The 14,288-nt window shown below is 42.6% G+C and overlaps 1 protein-coding gene across 1 annotated transcript in view; it reads left to right on the top strand.

The window, feature by feature from the left end:
• Positions 1-14,288, top strand: part of cttnbp2 (cortactin binding protein 2) — a 97,478-nt gene that overhangs the window by 63,904 nt on the left and 19,286 nt on the right. The window contains exons 6-8 of the mRNA XM_085412992.1: positions 9,843-9,942; positions 11,887-12,037; positions 13,406-13,597. Coding sequence (XP_085269118.1) covers positions 9,843-9,942; positions 11,887-12,037; positions 13,406-13,597 — 443 coding nt within the window. The remainder of the gene's footprint in view (positions 1-9,842; positions 9,943-11,886; positions 12,038-13,405; positions 13,598-14,288) is intronic.

The raw sequence follows: 14,288 nt of genomic DNA, 5'->3' as shown, positions 1-14,288 counted from the left end.
ACATGAGCAATATTAGGCCTGAGCATGTTATTCAAATCAATTATAGATTGTGCTGAAAAACGGTAACGTTCACACAGGAAATCATCAGGAAATGATAAAATGTCCGAACGCGGAGAGCTCTGCGGAGAATTTGGGCTTCAACATCTACTGGTTCTTCAAGGAAGGGGCACGCCATGTCTGACACTTCCTACAGTCAGGTTTCCGACAAAGAGGCGGAGAAGGTCAGGGTTAGTTGAAGTAAACCTGCTAGGGGGCAGGTTAGCTTCACGGAGTGTGTCGTCATAGTAACTCACTCAGAATTAATCTAAACTCGCTTTGTGAAACCGAAAACCCAGAGTTTTCGTTAACTCAGGGTATACTTACTCAGAGTTTGCACTAAACCGGCTTCCTGAAATAGGGCCCTGGTGTCTGAATCTGATTTAGCTCTGTTTGAATTTGATACTTTTTTGCAGCTTGGGAGATGTAGATGGATAGTGTGGCTTTTAGACTCAGATTTTTTTTTTTTTTTTTATCTTTTTGGCAAATTTAATATAGTGTGTTCGCCCACTGTCAATGGAGATCTAATGTGAGGTTTGGTGAGTGGTTGGCTGACGGGCTGACTTATTTATTGATCGTTAAAGAGTTAAGGAGCTCGTGATGATTTGTATTGACTGTGAATAAAAGGTGATAGGCTAAAATACAAACAAAGAATTAACACTGGATTGATTGTGCTGAACTGCTGATCACAATGATGCATAAGGTTTTCAGTGAGTTGTCTAGTTAATGACATTGTATATGTAAATAGCGTGCACCATAGTTAAACAGTGCATTTTTCCTTCTGCTCCTAGTATTTTCTTTTTTCTGCTCATTAAAGTAAAATAAAAAGGTAATGGCTTTGAAAGTGTGATTTGCATTCTGAGAGACGGTTTACCAACTGAGGTTTGTTCTTGTTTGCTTTTGTCTATTTTGAAGCCTTTAATATTAGTTTAAGCTTTGGTTACTCAGACGTTTTTCTTGTCCCATTTCAAATAACTTCTAGCTTATCAGCATTTCTATTCACCGTGTATTTTAACAAACACACAGTTCTGTTAGTGGACCTGTGCCTTCATGGGTGCCGTGGGATGGAATAAAATGAACAAGCAAACTCGATAAAGGCCCTAGAGGTTGAATTAACTGCGAGATATGCGACTACAATAATGCTTTTCCTTTCCTGTAAGCAGCCATCTAGGAGTTGCATTTGAATAAGACGCTGAAGAGGGTTCCTCACTCAGATGTGACCATATGGAACAACACAAAGGCTTTGTTCATTTGCCTCCACAAATTAGGCTTAACTGATTTAGTGACTGAGTTGCTGCCCTTTTCCTGTTTCTTGTAAAAGTATGTAGTTGTGACATTACTTAAAAACTGTAAAACAGTTTAACCACAAAGCCTTCTTGTATTTACTGCAGCTAATACTCTGCTGACAGTGTAAGTGATTAAACTGGTCAAATAAACTGGTAAAAAGCCCAAGTAACATATCAGTTTAATTATTCAGTTTCACTTGGCTGTCACTTCCATAAACTGAGTTGGACAGGTTCGCATTGACATTCACATTCTCACAGAAATCAGTAAAAAACAGTAAATCAGAAAAATCAGTCAAATCTTAAGGTATACCATTTAGAGTGCCTGCATGTTTTAATAAAAGTGTTGGTGTTTGGCACCAGTGTATTTGTAGTTTTATCTCAATAAGAATCTCTAGGCCCAAAACCTAGCAAAAAGATGAGCTTATTTGCAAACGTTTCCTTTGTTTTACATCCACTGTGTATTTAGTAAAACTGCATGTATTTGGAGTGATTTTAGCTCAGGTTTGGTCTCCTCCACTTTCAAAGGGAGCTGCCTAGCTTGCTAATTGTTCCCCAATTTCACCAGCCAATTTTGGACATTCTCTGCTGTTTGTTGGTGAGAAGCAGGTATAGAGTGACAGTATTAGGGTCTTCGTACTGAAAAGAGTTGACAGCTGTAACCCAAAGGAAAGTATACTAAAACAGAAAAGCAAGAGCTGGGAAGCCAAAACCATGAACTGAAACATTCTAAGGGGAACTGCTGAGTTAGGTCATAAGGTGTAGCATAGCAGTGGCAGGACGTGCTCTTTGCAGCAGCTGTATGAAGATGTAGTTAGGACAAAGGCCTGATGCTGATAAACACTTAGACATGTGCGGGTGAGCTGTGACTCATCGCATTATGTTGGCTGCCATTAAGTGAGATTGTGAGCCTTTCATGTCAAGGCTGTAACCTCAGCACAGAGTATATGCTCATCCACCTGACACAAACACAGTACCCTGCATACAAAAACAGAATAATTAATGCATGCAGAATAATGACACACAGACATGCAGGCCTTTTATGATCTGCTTCCCTGCTGAGATGTTTAATAATACCCAGTTGTCAGCTGAGGATCATTGATCCATGAACATGACAAATGCAGTTGAAGGACAGCTGCACTGAAGGCTTATATTAGGTGTGCCACCACAGAGAGGACACTCTCAGAAATACCCAAATGCACATAAGAGCTCTCCTTCTGATTTGATCTAATTATTTGAATAATGCCCTTTACTTATCCTCCTTCACTCTTCTACAAATTGGACATTTCCAAAGCTAAAGGCACATTTGTGTATTTGGACTATATATACGTAGTTGAGACTTTGATAAGGGAACATATACCACAACATACCTGCAGGTACTTTAACATTTTGTTTTGGAAAACAGAGAGTACAAGCTTTCAAAACTGTAGGATCTCATTAGTGGTTTCCTTTATTGCTTTTTTTTTTAAACATACAACATTTTAATGGGATTTTCTTTCTATTTCGTTTAAGATTGACAGTACAATAACAGTACAACTTTTTTAAACCACCCCTATAGCTAACACTCGTGTGAAAACAAATTGATATTGTTTTTAGTTTATTGTCCTTTCTTTGTCCAATATTTGCAATATTTCAGAATATTGGACATTTCGGAGGATCTGGTGATAGAAACTCTATGATAAATGTTAAAAGGGAGAGTTGGTTTGAGTTCCCTGTTTCAAATATGTTTTAAATATGGCTGGCTCAAAAAGCCTCCAACAACCCAGGACAGAGCACAAGGTTAGATGCAAAGATGAACAGTTTATTCACCAAAAACAAAGTGAAAACAGAAAACGGTCTTGTGCGACAGAGAGGGAAACAAAGAGAGTGGGCAGAGAAAGCAGCTGTTCACATAGGCCCCAGTTCTCATCTTCACAGGTATACGCAGACTATCATCAGACTGAACAGAGAACTCGGACAGAGTAAATACACCCAAGCCGGGATATGAGAGTTTGATCATATTGCACAGCCCTACCCAAGCCAAACAAATGCATAAGATAGAGTTACTCGTTAAACCCGTGACTTTAAGATAACAACACCTTTTCTTGTAGCATATTTCTGGAGATTAAATTTCTGGTCCGTAGTAGCTGATAATCGCTATTATAATAATACAGTTTTTTACAGACGCTAGGACACATTTCTCAATACTTAGGTCACGTTTGCAAAACTCCTCACACAGTGAGCACAACAGAAGTCTATGTGGGCTAAACTGAGGACCAGTTATCATTGTTTTGGCACAAAATGCATTCAATGACTACATCTCTCAAATTTCATGAATTATCTTCTCACTCAGACACAACAACTGCCAAAAATCTTTGTACGGACAGGACATTTTGCATGTGCTTACATACTGTTTTCAAAACTGTTAAACTTATGGCCAAAACAATAACATAATGCAAAACTTAAAAAGACAGCAAAATCCAACAGCAATATTTTATTGAAACATATTTTAAATCTAAAAATGCAGTTTAACCAGCCACAGCTGATTCTCATTGTAGATGAACATCTACACAGGTGTTACTCCTTCAATTTTTCAACTCCTTCAATTCTGGCATGCCAGAAGATTATTTCCTAGGTGTATTGCCCTAGATGACATAAGATGTGATGTGGATGAGAACCTGTGGCCAAATAGAGAAGACCGAGTAGATTAGCATTACTATTGTATGTGTATCAGTGGATGGTGTGTATACGAATTCTTGTATTTTGGGATTACTTAGTGCAAAAAAATAAAAATACATAAACAAATATTAACGAATTCTGCATGATGTCTGATTCATTCCAGTAACATATATTGAAATTATAAACAGAGATGTGTCCTTGTTTTACACAAGAAAACACTGTGTAATGCTACATGTTGTTAGTGTTTTTTAGGTCATTGTTTTGTGGGTGACAAAGTGTGTTTGTCGGCTGTCAACCTTTGCTAGTGTTCTGGAAGAATGAGGTTATTTGAGACCTGAATGAAGTGTTTTGGTAGTTGTAGTGCATTTTGAATGTGAAATGAACTGCTTTGCCAAGCTGATGGTCAGTTAGGAGGATTGTGTGAAGTGTTTTGCAAAAGTGACCTAAGTATTGGGAAATGTGTCCTAGCGTCTGTAAAAAACTGTAATAATGGATTGGATTTATATAGCGCTTTTCAAGGCACCCAAAGCGCTTTACAATACCACTATTCATTCACTCTCACATTCACACTCACTTATTCGTTTTATTTCAAAAGATGAAAGGGTTTTAGAAATGACTGCTTTCACATGAAAATAGTGGAACTAGAGGGCACTTGTCATGGATTGCACAAAGCTCCAAACATGAAATGGAAAAACTCAGCACCATTGTTTACATGCCTTTCCCAGAATCATGACCTGGATGCACCAACCAACACACACGTGCATTTTGCTAGCATTAATCAAACACTATCAATGTTTACATGATGTCATGCTAAGATGAACCTCTCATTCCTTCTGCACAGGGACACTGTGTGTGTGTGTGTGTGTGTGTGTGTGTGTGTGTGTGTGTGTGTGTGTGTGTGTGTGTGTGTGTGTGTGTGTGTGTGTGTGTGTGTGTGTGTGTGTGTGTGTACTTGAAACTGGCCTCCCAAGGTTTATAGAATGTTGAGTTACTGGCTCATGATTTCTGATATATTTTTATAAACACACATACATTTTGGCATAAAACAGTGCCAATTGGTTGATTTTAGGTAGATATTTGTACATCAGTTACCCCAAACCTGAGCACCGCCCCCCCATTTAAAACAAAATCTATATGGACAAATGCTCTACAAAATGAAAACGATTTTTGGAGTGAAGTGTCTTTGTAACACAAAACTGTGTCTTTGTAATAAATACACAAGTTTCTTTTTTAAAATTCCAATTCAATAACTGCGAAGGGATTCAGTGATTCATAGAAGTCCTCTCTCATAATTGTTTTGCTTCTTTTTGTCCAGCGATACCATCCATATTACACTACCTACAGTATCCATGGCAACAAGATAAAGTGGCTTCTATGCTCTGAGTTCAGTGTACACTGTGGTTCTCACTCTGAGATGTTATAGTAGGTTTTCTGACATTGTAGTCCTTTCTCTGTGTGTGTCAAATTACAATAGAGCTGGACTAAAAAAATCAATGGCAACATGTCTTGTAGAGGCTTGAATCAAAGCTTGTTTCAAATTGTCAATACTTACAGAGGTGGTCAAGACAGAGATACAACAGCCAATCTACAGCCGTGAAACTAACATGGTTAGTTTCCTTGGGGGGCTCAACCCGGGGTAGCGGTCACGTCCGGTTGGGGGCTCTGTTGGCTCTCAGGTGACTGTTTCCTCGCGGCTGCGTGCAGCGGGGCTAGGGGAGGGTCTGTGCTGACGGACGTGGGTTACTGACCTGGCAACCTGGCTGCCCCTGGGTGGGTCCGGGATGGGCGTGAGGTTCTGGGGGCGCTCCGTCTCTGGGCTGGGGCCCGGGCCGGGCCTCGGGGGCTTGGGTCTTGGTTGGTGTGTTGCCGGGGTTGTGGGCGGGTGGGTGCATGGGGGCCCGGCCCTGGAGCAGGGTGCCACCGGTGCGTCGAGCCGCCTGGGGGGCTCTTCAACTGGTGGGGGGGATGGTCACATCTTGCAGGAGCTTTCTTCTCTTCAGGAACTCTCTGCAGGAGGGGGAGATACAGGAGAGGTGGAGGAAGATCTCAGCCTGGGCGTTTACCGTCTTATGTAGTCTGGAAGATGTGTGGATGGTGGGGTGGGTGCAGTTTTCTCTGTGGTGGGGTTGGGTGGACTGTCCAGGGCTCTGTGGAGCCGGGGGGCACTACTGCACTGGGCCCCGGTCTGATGGGCCTGGGCCCCCCTTCCCTGGCGGGTCGCGGAGGGTGGGAGTGCCTACTGGGGTCAGCGGGGGAGCTGGCCCCAGGGAGGGGTTACCTGCCCCTCCCTTCCTTCCCTCCCCATCTCCAGCTGCCTCCCTCTTCCCGCTCCTCCACAACCACCCACACATGCAGGGCCTTGGAGTGGGGGTATGTCACCAGGGTGCAGAGGAGGCTACCCCCCCCCTGTCCCCCTGTCCCCCTCTGGCTGCCTCTGCCTCAATTTTATCCCACAACTTAGACATTCACATTATTCACACTCTCATTACACATACATATAGGATCTTGGGGGTGGGCACAATCACGGAGTCCAAATCACCATCAGGGTGTATACCTCACCCCTGACGTCGTTGCCCACCTCTCAATTTTAAATACACTTAGTCATTGAGGGCTAGCAGGAGGGACTATGCGCTTACCTGCTGCTCCTTGGCAGGTAGCTCCATGCCCTCCTGGGTTTTAATTGCACCTTAGAACACATATGCATCAACACTACAATGAGCGGGTGGAGGGAGGTTTGGAGTCTTCACCCCCCCCATTCGGCCTGCTGGAGCGGGAGGGCTAGTAGGAGGAGTTGGCCGTCCGACTGCGGTCTGGGGTGTGGGGCCTCCCTGCTGCTGCGGAGTCGGGGTGGTCTGCCTCTCCCCACCGCAGGGAAAAGGGTAACACCACCTGGGTCTGGGTGCAGTTCCCCCCTCCAGGGGCAAGGGTACCTAGACCCGGTTTGTAGAGTACGCTTGGGGAGTGTGATTGTGTGTACAGCGTCTCTTTATGTCTGTCTCCACGTTGGTTGAGTGTGGAGTGAGTGCATATGAGAGCATGAGGGTGGGAATGGATGTTTGTGTCTGTGTGTGCCTGTATGTCTGTGTCTATATGTCAGGTTGGGTATCAGACGCCACCTCTCTGGGGACACCTCAGGCCCTCCAAGGTTTGGAGGCCTATCTCCACCCACCACCACTTCCCCTGCCGGTGGCGGACTCCCTCAGGTGTCGGTGTGTTGGTGGTTCTTTGTGTCTGGGGGTGGGCGTCCGGGTACACACCGGCTCACTCCTTGGCGGCCGCTTGTCGGGGCCTGGGGCCTGGGGCTCGCTCGGGCCCCTTTGGGGGTGGGGTGCCCCCGGCCTCTTGGCCTGGGGCTCGGTCACTCAGGCGCAGCTGGGGGCCGGCGGAGCTCACGGGCGCGTCACTGCAACTCCCCCTGACTTCTGCTCCGCGGCTGCTGGGCGAGCCCTCATCTGGGACTCTCCTCAGCTCTTACTGGAACAGTGGCGCGGCTGCCCCTCTGTTGGTCTTCCATGGTCTCTTGTGTTCTGGGGGCCTCTGGATGTCTGGAGTTTTGATCTCCTCCATACCCGCTTCACACCCTGGAGGACGGGGCTGTGGCCCCCCCACACTCCCTAGCAGATCATTACATGCCTGGGACAGTTCAGCCATAACTTAAAATTTTTCCTGCTCATACATGCTTGGAATGATCTTGCCACTAAAGTGGACGCGAACGAGATATCATAGCGTGGCTAAGCACGTTCATCATAGTTTAAACCCCTTGTTTTGCACAAGGGAATACGGCCTCCCGTCTGCAGCTAAACACCCCAATAGCTTTTGTAATAGCTTTAGGCCGGTCGGACTGGGCAGCAAAGGGCTGCTTAAATACCGCAAACTTCTCTGCTCCTCCACTTGGACCGCTAGTGCTGGCCATAACTATCGCTTGACAGACCCACCACGCGCACCATACACATACTTTTTTCCCCTTCTTTTTCGAATCTTCGGATCACGTGCGTGCCGAACCGTGGAGTGGGATCGGTTCGGATTACGAATCATCCGTGATCCGTTGCACCACTAGAATCTTGTTAAATTGGTGGAAATATGAGCCCAGAAAAGTACTGTTAGATTTTAATCTGCAAAGCTATGCCATCTGGAAAGTGTCTGATTGGCTTCATTTTTCAGTAAGAAAAGATCACAAACGCACTGCCAGTGCATAAAAGCATGGATTGGCTTCCACAGAAGTCTGAACTCACTATTATTAAAGCAGCGTGGGATCATCGAGACAGGGTGGAACAAAAGGCCGTCAACATTAAAAGGAGAGTTTTGGAATGTTCTTGAAGAACCCTAAGACCGATTCCTGAAGGCTGCTTAAAGAATGTATAGGAAAGCTACCTAAGAGAGCTCAGGCTGTGCTAAAGAATAAAGATAGTCATGCCAAATATTGACTTTCAAGCTGGTTAGAATTGTACAAACTCTGGTTTTTCCTTATATACTGTATTTCCATTTGTGTTTGCTTATGTTTCAATACATCATTGCATCTATTTCCTGTTTTCCAACCAAAATATGCTGAAATGTGGAAATTGAAGGATAGTTCAAGACTTGCACAGTTCTTTGTGCTTGTTGTGTGACTGTCCTTGCTAATGACAGCACTGTTTTCACAAACACAGATGGTAACTGATCTCCAAACAGTGAAAGCAGAGCCTCTAGCACCTTCTCTAGTCTACTTGTCTCCCATCACTTTCCTGTCACAAGTTTATCAACAATGCAGATTAGGGCTGTTCGATATAACGATGTATATCGGATGACAATATAAAAACGTCTATCGTTTCATTTTACGCTATCGTTTGTTCCGTGGTGTCGCAAAATAAACTGTTTACGGCAATATTTTTTCATCGTTGTGATGGTCACTGTGGTGGCTATATTAATTTCTTAAAGTTCTCTCTTTCTCTTATATTTAATATAACCACACTACAGACGGACAAGCGCCTGTTTTTATGCGTTGTGGTTGGCAACAACGATGGTAACAGCATCGCGTGTCCGCTTGTTTATGTTCCACATAAACCTTTCACAATAAAGCTCAAGATCCTGTTGAGACTTTTCAAAATAAACTGAATCACGTGAAAGAGCAGATTATTATCGGATGAGAATTAAAAAAGAGCCGCCAGGTGCTAAAAAATAAACCTTAGACTCAAACGTTAGAACAGGCTTTTCCCCGCAGCACACCGTGTAATAAATACTCACTAAGAAAACTGCGGCCTTTACAACTTATGTCTAAAAATGTATAGTTTCATGCATCTGTTAAAACACTCGACTCCAGCTACATGACGCACAGCTGGAAACACTTGCCGCAAGTCGAGCTGCCGGAGATTCACAGAATTTACAGAAAATGTTGTGATTTATATCGTTATCGGACAATAGAATTCTTATATCGGGTTATGAGATTTTGGTCATATCACACAGCCCTAATGCAGATGTGCAAACAAACAAGCTTGTGGCCTCTTGGCCTGCCCAGCTTGAGTCTGTTAACAGGACACGGACATAACCATCAAATTTAGATTGCGGTAGAACTGGGGCAAGCAGAGGTCCAGACACAGTAGGCAACTGTTGCTATAAGATAATATAGTAATTTAAAGGCTAGTGCATATGGGGCAGAATACTGTTTAAGACTGAGCTCGATAGATTAATTTCACTCTGATTTTCTTTGATGATTTATAGACTTTTAGAGAAGTGCTGCTTGCCTTGCTTGCCCTGATGGATCGTATTTGTATTATATGTCATAAATATTTTACAGTCTTTTTGTTAATTCTGTATGCTGTTACAAAACTTGAGTCATGTTTGTGTAGCAGCAGACTACAAAAGATTCATCCATCTTCCTCTCTCTGTCAGATTGTGTGGAGCTGCTGCTGTCTTCGGGATTGCCTGCTGATGTTTCGGATGAGAATGGATTCACACCTTTACACTTTGCTGCTGCCCATGGCCATAGCAGGTGAGCTCATATGGTTTTAAAGCCTTTTAGCCAGAGTGGTCACAATTTTGTCACTTCTAAAAAAAACCCAGATATGCATCAGTTTGGTCAATTGTGAAAGGTTTCCCAGCTGAAGTGCTTGTTGTATTTCACCAGCAGTCCAGAAACTAGACTACTCACTGCGATGCACAAAAGAAACAGTTTAGGTCACGTTTTCATTAATGGTCATGCATTTAAATAAAACATGAAACATGCACTGAAATGTTTTTTTTTTCAGCTGCTAATGCATCTCTGGTACAGGTCTTATCAGCTCAACTCTAATCAGATTTTCTCACTTTGATTTGGGTGGATTTTTATGTTCACATACATTTAGAAAAAGGTGGTGGATGTGCGCACAAAGAACACAGCCAGCATTTAATTAGTTTCCATGTTAGATGGTTGCATTATTTTCTCGTTGGATTATGAAAAGGTTTACTAAAACCCCCAAGAACTCATTGGTTTGACCATGTAACGTAGCCACCGCTGACTGTTGACAGATCATGGTTGGTGAGAAGCAGCAACACCAGCAGTGTGTGTCTGTGTGTGTGTCCATGTGTGTGTGTTTATTTAATTACATTTAAGTATTATTTTCCTTTCTATCTGATTCAGTTGGCTTTCACAAATTAAATTACAAAAAAAGATAATGTAGCTCAGTTGGCACTTTCCTGACTAAAACAAGTGTCAAGTCTCAGAAACCGTGAAGTGTGACTTTGTAGTTATCCTGTTTTTGTTTACTGCTATTTTCGGGACTTGAGCTCTCTTTTTTTTTTGTTGTCACACTGGTCCCTGAAGTCAGTTTGTGTGTTGTCAATTGATGACTCATTATGCATACTTTGCTGGAAGACAAGCACAGCTGGAGCCTCCCATGTGTGAAACAACCGGTAGGCAGATGCTGCTAACTGTGCTGGGTTCCACTGCCCAGAGCGACGGCAGCTTGTTTGCTCAGTTCTGCAATGACACCAGTTCAAACTGGTAGTTTGGTAGAGCATAGTTTAACTTCTAAGAGTAAGAACTTCAATAATGCCTGAAGGGAATTTTCTAATTAATCAAGTTGAGACTAGCTCTGCTCCTCTTCTGAAACCAACTGAAATAAAGTCAGCTTGACTTGGCAGTACCTGTTCATGTTTGCAACTTTATCTAATTTCTCCTCTTCAAACATTACTAGATCCTTCATTATGAGCTGTGAAAGATGAGTGAAACATCTGCTTCTACACGATCTTCACTGTCAGTTGCGATCACTCGTATTGATTGTGATGTCTTGCCAAGATGAACCCAGTGCTTAGAGCCAGGCTGTGTCAGCCACAGTGGACTGAGCGAGGATGCACAGAGCCAGCTGGGGAATGTGCAGTGCTGTAATATCTGATCACCATGTTATTTATAGAGTAGGATATCCAAAAGACACCCACCCACCCACCCACACACACACACACACACACACACACACACACACACACACACACACACACACACACACAGCTTGGGTATCATGACTTAGTCCCAGTGTTAGCTGACAGGCTTAGTGTTCCTGAGATGATCTGGACTCCCATCAGTTTTGTAGCAGACTGATGTGTATGATGTCTTCCCATGGCTGTTAACAGGTGGTGTACCATAAGGAGTAACAACTGTAAATGATTAGTAAAGAATAAATGCAACAAAATATCTCGAATAATTACCAGAATTTGTATACATTAATGTAATTTAATCTTTGATTGCTGTCATTTGAAGCACTTTGGTTTTATTTGGCCATAATTTTGACACGTAAATTGATTTAGATACCCATGGGATACCACCATTGTTGTTATATGTCCTTTATATCATTTGTAATGTTTCACTTTTAGTTTAGTCAGCTGAATGAGCTGAATGATAATGACTACTTTCCAAGTTTATTCGCCTCTTGCGTTACTAACATTGCCTAACTCTTTTCAGCTGTGTGGAGGTGCTGTTGACTGCAGGAGCTGCTGTAGACACAGTGGCAGTGGGGGGGCAGACATCACTCTTCCTGGCCTGTGAGGCAGGAAGGCTGGACTGTGCCCAGGTCCTGCTAAGCACTGGAGCTGATCGCTCACTGACTACTGTGGTAAGTATAACTTAAGACTCAATAATGAATTTGTTTGACTTCTACGTAATAGGAAAACCTGGTTTCCTGTGACTTGTATAGATAGCCATGCTCATTTGTCTTAAAAATAATAATAATATCCACCAACTAGATACTGTATCTTTTTTTGTTTACAGATTAAAATTACTTGTAAGTTAGTAGCATGTGTTTCACTGCAGTACAAGTTCACAACAGTTCAGCTCATGTAGATCAAAATAAACGAGCATTCATTTCATTTAAAAGTGTCATTTAGCTATATAGGCTTTTTTTTAGGTTGTTGGCTCATGGTAATATCTTTTTGTTTTTTTGTTTTGTTTTTTTACATCATCAGTTCCTTACAGATGTTTCAAAGTGATATAAGATGCTTTAACGCTAATGTTTTAAATTGCTTGCCGATGTAACTGATGTTTGGACAATTTTCAGATTTGAAAGTCATAATTTGCATAATAAGTGAGAAGATGTACCGTTCGCATATAATATTGTGTTAAAAGTTCATAAGTGTGTGATTTCACAAAAACCACACTTTGCTACAGTTTTAATCCTCGTTTAATAATTTTGCCCTGAGCGTATATTCTGGATAATACTGCACAGAATGTAATCCTTTCATTAAAACACACACCGCTGTCCCCCTTTCCACATTTTTCCATTTAGTCACTTGTTACTAATGATGTTCACTGTTAAACACTTTGTCCATTTCACATAAAGGATCGCAGCTTTCTCTGGGGGGCTGTTCTCTGCTGAGAGCCCTTTGATGTATGGGCTTTCTGGATTTCCATGGTAACCATAGGAGCCTGCTAGTTACTGTGACAGTGTGTGACGAAGCCCCTATATTTAGTTACCTGCTTTGGTCTTCATTTAGTCTGACTTCCCTGCTGAGCCAGAGAGCTGCCAGAGTCTCTATAGCATATCTAAGCTTTTGAGTGTGGAGGTATTTTTAGCCACAAGAAAATGTTGGCCAGTGTGTTCAGTCAAATGTGATGATTTACATTGAGGCCTGAACTGGGTTAAGAGTACAGCTTGAATGTGTAGTATGTCAGAGCTAATTTTCTTCAAAATCTTTTGTTTCATTGTTTTTTTTAATCCTGTAATTAGAAAATGCCAAAAAAGTCTGAATTGAATTGTCTTTAGGTCTTTTGGGTGTTTGTAGGTTTTTTTATTCTTGTTAATGCTTCGTATAAACTGAAACCACTAAAACTTAGTTAAACAAAATCACCACCATCTATTATTCTAAGCAGCAGAGTTGATATGCGTGTGTAACACCTTCACTTCACTTGAAAGGTGTCAGGTATCGCTAATAGATTCTGTCAGTTGAACTCCAACACAACACAACTCACCTTTATCTCTCTGCAGGACAACTGCACAGCCTTACATGCTGCTGTGCGCTCGGGACACGCCGACATGCTGCGTCTCCTCCTATACCACCCACCCCAAAGTGACCCCACTGTGACTCCTGCCACCTTGGCACTGCCTTCTGCCCTGCTGAACCAGGCCAACAGTGATGGCTGGACGGCTGCACACATGGCTGCTGCCCTGGGCCTTAAGGTAACAATTGTAAAAATATGTATATGATTATAACGAGTCTGCATGTGGAAGATTCCTGTCAACTCCTCGCATGTTTACAGAGCTTTTCAACCTCCTCCTCCTTTTTTTTGGCTTTTTGCATTCATATTCACTCTATAATTCCTCATATGAACCTGCTGATGATAAAGAGGACCTGCTGAAGTTCAAACTGAGCATCAGAATGAGGATGAAAAGTGAATGAGGATCTGATTATTCAGAAACTGCTGACCTGCTGGAATTTTCCCACATAGCCATGTCTAGGATTTATAGAGAGAGAAAATATCTAGTGAGTTCTTTGCGTGAAAGTGTTAATGCCAGAGATCAGATCAAAAAGTAGCTCAAATAATTGCTCACTACAACCAAAGTATGCAGAAAAGCGTTTCTGAATGCAGAACATGTCAAACCTTGAAGCAGACAAGCTACATGCAGCAGCAGATGACAACACTGGGTACCACTCCCGTCAGCTAAGGACAAGAAATTGAGGAATACAGGCAGCCCAAAACTGAATAATAGATAGACGAGTTTGCATTTCTGCTAGAATATCTGACTAGTATAGCGATAAAGACAAAAAAATAATGTGATCGCATCCCCGTAAAACAAATTCTTAGACTTTCAGTCGGGGTGGAAAGTCTCCGGTATGTTGAGAAAATACATTTTTTTGTTTATTCTTATT

Source organism: Rhamphochromis longiceps, linkage group LG7 (assembly GCF_057381845.1).
Source record: "Rhamphochromis longiceps isolate RC_006_pf linkage group LG7, R_longiceps_female_GT1.1, whole genome shotgun sequence".
Taxonomy (NCBI): Eukaryota; Metazoa; Chordata; class Actinopteri; order Cichliformes; family Cichlidae; genus Rhamphochromis; species Rhamphochromis longiceps.
The sequence above is the reverse complement of the archived record's forward strand: the minus strand, read 5'-3'. Positions and strand labels throughout refer to the sequence as shown.